Source organism: Oreochromis aureus, linkage group 6 (assembly GCF_013358895.1).
Source record: "Oreochromis aureus strain Israel breed Guangdong linkage group 6, ZZ_aureus, whole genome shotgun sequence".
NCBI classification, from domain to species: domain Eukaryota; kingdom Metazoa; phylum Chordata; class Actinopteri; order Cichliformes; family Cichlidae; genus Oreochromis; species Oreochromis aureus.
The window spans coordinates 25,212,744-25,220,077 of record NC_052947.1 but is presented as its reverse complement, the minus strand read 5'-3'; the positions used below and the strand labels follow the sequence as shown (position 1 = coordinate 25,220,077).

Sequence of the window (7,334 nt, the reverse complement as noted above, 5' to 3'; positions counted from 1 at the left end):
TTGAGAAATCGTGCTGACATAGAGCAGTCTTTGGAGCGCAGTAAGAGGATGTCAAATAAGGAACAGCAAACTAAAACACACTTTATTTCTGTCTCTTACAAGTGTGTCACAATGTCAGGGTGGAACCATCAGCCCTGCTTTTCAGACAATAAGAGCAGCGAGGACATTAAAAAACGGCAACGTCAAATCACCACTGCATGCAATGCATTTCTCTGCAGGCACTCTAAGTTACCATAACTGCACTGAGGCAAGCTGATTATTTACATGTAAACTTCAGAGACTGACAAAATATTTGATTTTCATGATTTTTTTCCACAAATCTTCCATTTTTATCCATTTTCTAAGAAGATTTTAAATTCCCCGGATTACTTTTATAAGCACATGTAATCAGGGCCTTGTTTCGTGTCTTTTTTCTTTTACAGTTTTAGCTGTATAATGGTTATTAAAGGATCATTGTTACCATATTTGGATATGAAGGTGGTTTGAATGTTCTGTTAAGTTTCATGTCTCAGCCTGCCTCAAAGCACAGTTTGGTGTTTCACTAAATGACAGCTTCACAATCAACATTGCCAGAAAAGACAAAGAGGCTCTCAAACCTGCAAAATTCATTTAAAAAAATCCCTCTTTTTTAAAACGTATTCACATCTTTCTGCAGTTAATCAAACATTTTTGATATCTCCGTCTGTTTGCCCGGCATTTAAACTCCCAGTGTTTGCTGCCTTTTGGTGTCACCGCTCATCATTCGATGCTGCCACCATCCCTATCTGACTCTTGACCTTTCCCAGAATGCCTTGGGTCACCAAAGAGGTCTTAGCACCAAAGCTTTCTTCACTGTCCGTGTCTCCATAGCAACTGGACGTTGCTGGGGAATTAGCCAGGGCACTGATTGAGTCAGTTGAGTCTCTGTCTCTGTGGGCTAACGCCAAAGCGGGACGGGCTGACGCAGGCAGGGCAGAGTGGGATGGCGGCGGAGTGTCGCACTGAAAACGAGGGTTCAGTTTTTTGCCTGCCAAACCAGGAGCAATGCTCTCATCCTCCACATCATCCTCAGCCGAGTCCCTGCTCTTGTCTTGGTCCTGGTCATTGAGCAGTGTGACCAGGAAGTTGATGTACTTCACGGCCAGGCGGAGGATTTCGTTCTTGCTGAGTTTCTTGTCGGGTGGGTGCGTGGGAATGAGTTTCCTCAGCTCGGAGAAAGCCCCGTTGACGTTCTGCTGTCGCCAGCGTTCACGGCTGTTGGTGAAGACGCGGCGGGCGAGTTTCTGGGGAGGGCCTGTTAGACACACATAAACACAGATTTAGTCCAAAAGGTTTTTTTCAACAAATGCTTCAAATCATCACTAACTTTTATATAACTTTGCTAACAAAAGGGGGGGGGGAGATTAATTAGACTTTGGAAGAATATTAAATATTTGTGTTCCATTTTTAACAATTAGCTTCCTCTGCAGGAGGTTTTGGGCCATGAGCTGGTTTTCAGCTCCAAAAAAAGTGGCATGTGGTGCCAGGGGTATATTCCTATACCCATGGCAGGATATAGAAAAGCACTGAGAGATGGACTAGCAAATTGTGGAAGTAGGTTTTTCTCACAGGATGTGATGGCAGTGAAAAAAAGTACATAACATTGCCACATACTCTTTAAATAGTTTAAATATATGCCTTCATCTCCAAAATGTGGACATCAATTTCCCCAAATTACAGTTCAAAACATGCTAACAGTAATTATCTCCATAATAGTGTCGCATGTTTACACAGAAACTCACATTCATTCATCTCCATCTCAAAGTGCGAGGAGGGTCTCCTCTTGATGCGGTTGTTGCTGATGACACCATAGCTTCCTCCTGAAGAACCCAGGTAAGAACTAGAAACACAAACACTACGTGAATCATTTGTGTGATCGTATTCACAGTCAAACAAGTAAAAATGAGCTACATATAAATAAAAAACCCCCACACATATAAGGTTGTTTTGGCATTTTGTTCTCCTTCCTTTAGAAACTGTATAGGGAGAAATCCTAAAGAGTGGCTAAAGAAAGCAGGAACATGGTGGAAGCCATTAATGGAGGTGTGAATGTGAGTGGTGGCGTTGATTGAGTGTGCATGCAGAGTTTTAACCCAATCTCATTAAGCTTGGTTACTAGCTGATTCTACTTCAGGGGGGATGAAATAGATCAATGCTTCCTGCTACAAACAAACCAGAGAGGAAAGGGGAGAGAATCTTATTCCCAGACCTCCATGACAGATGGGGAAGCCACAGATATATCCACTGTGCAAAAAAAGTCCCACTTTTTACACTCTTCTGTGAGAAAACTGTGTAGAAAATGCCGTTTGGAGTAGAGAATAGAGGAACAGTAGGAGGGCTTTGATAAAGACTGCAAATTAATGCCTTTCTTCACAGGAGTAAGAGAAGAGCTGCCAATTCCTCGGGCCCAAAAAGAGCTTTAAGAGTTCTGTTTTGCTTCCTTTTGTCAGTTTAAGGATTAAAATTAGCTGTAATTAAAACTGGATGTATAGTTTAGAAAAGTGGTATATTCAAGTGAAGTTTTTTTACTTGGCTGCTAAATGCACACACACACACACAAAGAAAAAAAACATTCACTGATTCAATTTGTGTTCGGTAACCTAAAGGTCTGCTGGGTAAATTTAGCGTGAGAAATGTGAGGTCCCTTCAAAACAGCACACATCCTGCTGTCATTTTCACATAACAGCGCAGCTCAGCGGCTATTAATCATGATGGGAAGTCGAGAAATCCGAGCAGTTGAGGTTTTATCTGAAACTTGGCATTGCAGCCTGAAAAGTGGCATCATCCTCGATAGCAGCAAGTCAGGAAGCTGTATTGTAGTGGCTTTTATAGTTTAGTTGTCCACATCTGTTTGCAGGCTTTTTCGAAAGGAAGTGAATGAGTGAGTGATACTTTATTTTACATAATGTTCCAATTTTTAGAATTATTTGCTTCCAATGAAACAAATTCATTCAATAAACATATTAATGCACTGCACTGATCATTTGAACCATACTGTCAGCAAATGTTGCAGTTTTTAATCAACCAGATAAAAGGTAGCATTACAAATATGCATTTATCTTATTTTTTACCTTGCATCAATCTTTCTTTTGTCGTGGATACTTTAGCTTTACTTGCTTTAGCCTTCAAATATATTAATTTGAAGTCAAAAGTAGGGCCTTGTCTAATGAGTTTGTCTTTGGTTTCATTTGTCTTTTTCTGTTGAATGTTTGGATTACTCCAAAAGTCATTTAAAGGATTTCTTTTTCTTTTTTTTTTAAAACAGCCAACATAATCCTGCCTAATGTTTGGAGTAGATACAGGAATTTTTGAATTGAAAGGTTTCGTTGATTGCATAATTTGACTTTTTGCAGTCTATCTTCAGAAATTAGTAGCAAATTGAAAAAGGAAAATTGGGAGACATGATCCAGATGTTCTCCAAAAAATACCATATACTAATCTGCATAAAGATCCAGACTCATGGTGTAGCAGCATTCAGACTCCTCTTGTTTCAAGAAGTTATAAGTGACTCACACACAATGAATAGAAATTTGTATAACCTCACCTGGTGAAGAAGGGGTGACCAGGCAGGTACTGATGAGGCAACAGGGGCCCTGGAGAAGCAGCTGTGGGACCTACGGGACCTCCAGTAGGTCCAGAAGCTCCAGGGCTGACCACAGGTAAACAGTTCAACTGGCCGCGGCGAATGTCTCCATGTGGCCCGTGTAAGAGGTTGGGAATTGGGTGGAGGGCAGTCAAAGGGGTATTTGGGAGTGGCAGTGGGGGCTTGCTGTGGCCAAGGCTGATAACTGGAATGTGGGGAGGAAGAGGAGAGGATGATGAGGATGAAGGGAAGGCAGCTGTGGAGGTTGGAGGGGGAAGAGGGCATGGGGAAGTCTTTGCTGGTGCCGGGAGGAGCGGAGGTGGCGAGGAAAGAGTTGGGGACCCGTTGGCTGAAGCAGCAGGAGCAGTGGTACTCTTTGGCCCCCCTAGTTTTTCCTCGTCCTCTTCTTCCTCCGTTTCCATGGCAATGGGCTCAGGTGCAGCAGTTGTATCTGCTTGGTGATTGGTTAACACCGTGTTTGGGGTGATGGGGGCCTGTGTCGAGCCAGGAGTAGGGACATCCGTGTGTCCCTTGTGCCCTGTCTTGTTAGTGGGTTGTGGGCTGCCGATAGCATCCAAGGATGCTGACTGCTGGCTGTAGAGAGGGCTGCTATGCTCCATGGATGCACACGATGGTGAGGAGGCAGAGGATGAAGAAGAGGAGGAGGGGCGAGGTATGTCGTGAGGTGAGGCAGGCGGGCCAGTGGAGTTCAGCTTCTCCATCATGGTGGTGAAGTCTCTGAAGGAAACCCCGTCACTGTCAAGGTGTCGCTCTTCTCAGCTGCCCAGCGTGCGTGCTGCAAGTCTGTGTCTCGTCCCTGTGGTGTTTTACACGAGAGTCACTAATGTGTTTATATTCTGGCACATGCAGCTAGTCCTACAGGGCCCTAAAAATTTCTCCTGGCCAACTGTATGAGTCTTTTAACCCTTTATTTACTTTTCCTTTGTTCTACTTTTCTACAGATATTTCAATATTTTAGCATTTCTACATACATGCATGAATTTTCCTTATTTCTCAGCATACACGTCTTTTAACATCAGTTCAGTTTTATTTAGATTTTACAATATTATTAACCATCTTTACAGTGACACAGCATATGACACCTTCTGCCGTTACGCACTTAGGAGGTTTTTGTACAGCCTTATTACTCATGACTGCTGCCTCTGATGGCTGTTGTGCAACTGTAATATAATGTAACAGAATATTGCATAATGTTCCGGTAAAGCAAATTAATTAATTTCCATGTTCAATTTAAATTAAACTTAGTTGGATAGAATTTGCAGTCTTAAATGAGGGGCTACTGCTGTGATTAAGTCTCTGGCTCCAGCATATAAAGGAGGTGGCTCTTGCAGTTTGATGTGATGGGGAAGTCTGTATGGTTTTTTTTTACTGTACATCCCGAGTAGCAAATTCTTTTTTGGTTTTGAATGAGTCTCTAGTGGCTTCTCTTAATAAGTCTATCCGTCTATCTGTCTGTCCACATGTATTTTGAGGATATGAGTCAAAATCCTTTTACGGACCCAAAAAGTCCCAGAACGCTGACGATTGGATTGATATCAAAGAGTCTGTTGAACAAAACAAAGGGAAAAATGGACTCAGGATATATATTTGATGTATGTTTAGCAAAGAGTTTAAGATATGAAAATGTGCTTAAAGGTCAGTTAAGCAGTGCAACGGTTTCTGATAAGATGAAATAAGTTGTTGTATGAGGGAGCTGATGCATGGCTTAAAATCTGGATTCAGTTCATTAGAAATGAATTTCATTTGTAAATTTAGAGGTTTGATGCAATTTTAAAATGTTGACATATGGAGTAAATTCATTCTTGTACTTCACAAACTACCGCTTGTTAGTCTGTGTTGCAAAGCTTACAGCTCATGATTTTTCAGGTTTTGCAATCGCAATTGTTCCTGTTTTCTTTCTCTGGTGGTCATGACTTTATTTTGGACAGTTCCGTCTTTCGCAGTGATGTGTAGGAATGACATTTGCAGCTAATTCTTTATTAATATATATATATTTTTGCAGCATATCCCCAGCAGTTTGTTAACCATTTATTTGATTATTAAATAAGGAAGGCCCAGCATGTTTACTTTTGAAGCACACATTTTAAAGAGGATTCATTTTGCAGTGAAAGCAACAAAGCAATGCTTTCAGAAGTCCCCTCGTTTGTTTGGTTTCATTTACAATTGTGATAAAAATGTTATTAACTCTTAAAAGTCTTTTTTATATTTGTTCAATATCTTTCTTTCTGGTAAGGTCACTTGTTATTTTCTTATATTACTCGAGTACCCTAACAGAGTGTATTATATTTTTACTTTAAATAGATAACTGGGAGTAAAATGTTATAATTTTAAATAGGACAGAAATAAGAAATCCTATGTTTTCAATCAGTTAACTTGAATGTATTGTTATTAATAGAAATATAATACATTATTAATATATTTTAATGAATGCGCCAAGATACATGATGTATTGGACATCATGTATGTGTATTGTGTTATTATTACTAGTATTTAAATAAGTACTACTTGCTGCAAACTATTTGCGTACAATTTAAACAATAAGTAAGACAAAAGGTAACCTTTAATACTTACATATACATTATGACATCCACTGTGGCTCGTCAGTATGGCGTACAAAATCCCTCAGAGTTCGAGTGATCGGAGAACGCACATGTATCTGCTCAGTGTTTAGCGTCCTCTCCCTCCTCCTTTAAGTCGCTCACACTCCACTGCAGCCTGTCAGCGTCTGTCTGTCAACTTATGAGGTCAGAATTGGAGCCACGCTGTCTGATACCACTGCTCATATTCTTAAACATTTATAAATAATTATAAATATTCAGAGAAAAAAACATTTACAAAGAGAAGAAGTCAGAGCGAGGCCAAGCGACTGGGAAACGTAGATGTATGGTTTTTTTTGATTGGAAGTTGCTCCTTTGAACGAAGACACACTCAAAACGTGGAGATGGAAGGTGCGGGTCTCCGCCATCACCCCCTGTCCATATGTCAATCTCGTCTCTCTCCCCCTCTGTGTCTGTCTTTCTCTATCTTTCACCGTCCTGCCTATCCTTTCCCTCGCTCAATCTCTTCGCCAAGAAGACACAATGCTGTCGCTGGTTGCCAGAGTTCTGGTACTGGCAAATGTGAGGTGGGAGAGAGAGTGAGAGAAGGGGGGGGGGGTGGGAGAGGAGGGGAGAGAGAGAGAGAGAGAGAGCGAGAGGGAACCGTGTTGCAAGGAGAGTTTTCCGCTCCCTGCTGGACAAGAGGATGTGCTAGTACAATATGGTGGCTGCTGATAAGAGCCTCAAAAGCTGCCTGTGGCCTGTAGATAAGGAACCTTCACCACCCCTCTTCCTCCACCACCAATACCAGCACACACACACACACACTCGCGAATAAGCAGGTTCACGCCTACATGCATGTACGCACACACACACACACGGCACTGGACTGGTCAGTCCCAAACTTTGAAGGGATCTGGATCATTTCCAAGAAAATATTTGCAGCTGCACTTATATAACAATATATTAAAGAGACAATGTGGCTGCTGCTCATTCATGCACGTGCTTTCACAAATATGCCTATGTGTTTTAACACACACATACATCGCATGCATGCACAGCATGGCCACTTGGGATATCTTTGTTCAAAATATCAGCCCTTAAAGCTTGTTGTCACATTCTGATTAGCACAAAACCCCTCAAATGATGGGCATTTAGAGCGGACAAACGGGATC

At 41.5% G+C, this 7,334-nt stretch overlaps 1 protein-coding gene across 3 annotated transcripts; it reads right to left on the bottom strand.

The window, feature by feature from the left end:
* Nucleotides 1-56: 56 nt before the first annotated feature.
* On the bottom strand, nucleotides 57-6,770 carry lyl1 (LYL1 basic helix-loop-helix family member). Of its 3 annotated transcripts, none has more exons than XM_031741222.2 (5): nucleotides 6,458-6,770; nucleotides 6,194-6,358; nucleotides 3,563-4,418; nucleotides 1,761-1,858; nucleotides 57-1,273 (listed from the first exon to the last, which is right to left on the bottom strand). In XM_031741222.2, the coding sequence occupies exons 3-5, from the start codon at nucleotides 4,324-4,326 to the stop codon at nucleotides 729-731; spliced, it is 1,407 nt and encodes a 468-aa protein (XP_031597082.1). In that variant the 5' UTR covers nucleotides 4,327-4,418; nucleotides 6,194-6,358; nucleotides 6,458-6,770; the 3' UTR covers nucleotides 57-728. The 3 variants fall into 3 exon arrangements, with proteins under 3 accessions (XP_031597082.1, XP_039469328.1, XP_031597081.1); XM_039613394.1 differs by having other exon boundaries at nucleotides 6,194-6,347; XM_031741221.2 differs by having other exon boundaries at nucleotides 6,194-6,770.
* Between the last annotated feature and the right edge of the window lie 564 nt (nucleotides 6,771-7,334).

Coding starts and splice junctions, on each gene's coding strand:
- lyl1 (XM_031741221.2), bottom strand. CDS start 4,326: ATGATGGAGAAGCTGAACTCCACTGGCCCGCCTGCCTCACCTCACGAC. Junction 1,859..3,562: donor GGTCACCCCTTCTTCACCAG/GTGAGGTTATAC, acceptor TTGTGTTTCTAG/TTCTTACCTGGGTTCTTCAG. Junction 1,274..1,760: donor TGAGATGGAGATGAATGAAT/GTGAGTTTCTGT, acceptor TGTGTCTAACAG/GCCCTCCCCAGAAACTCGCC.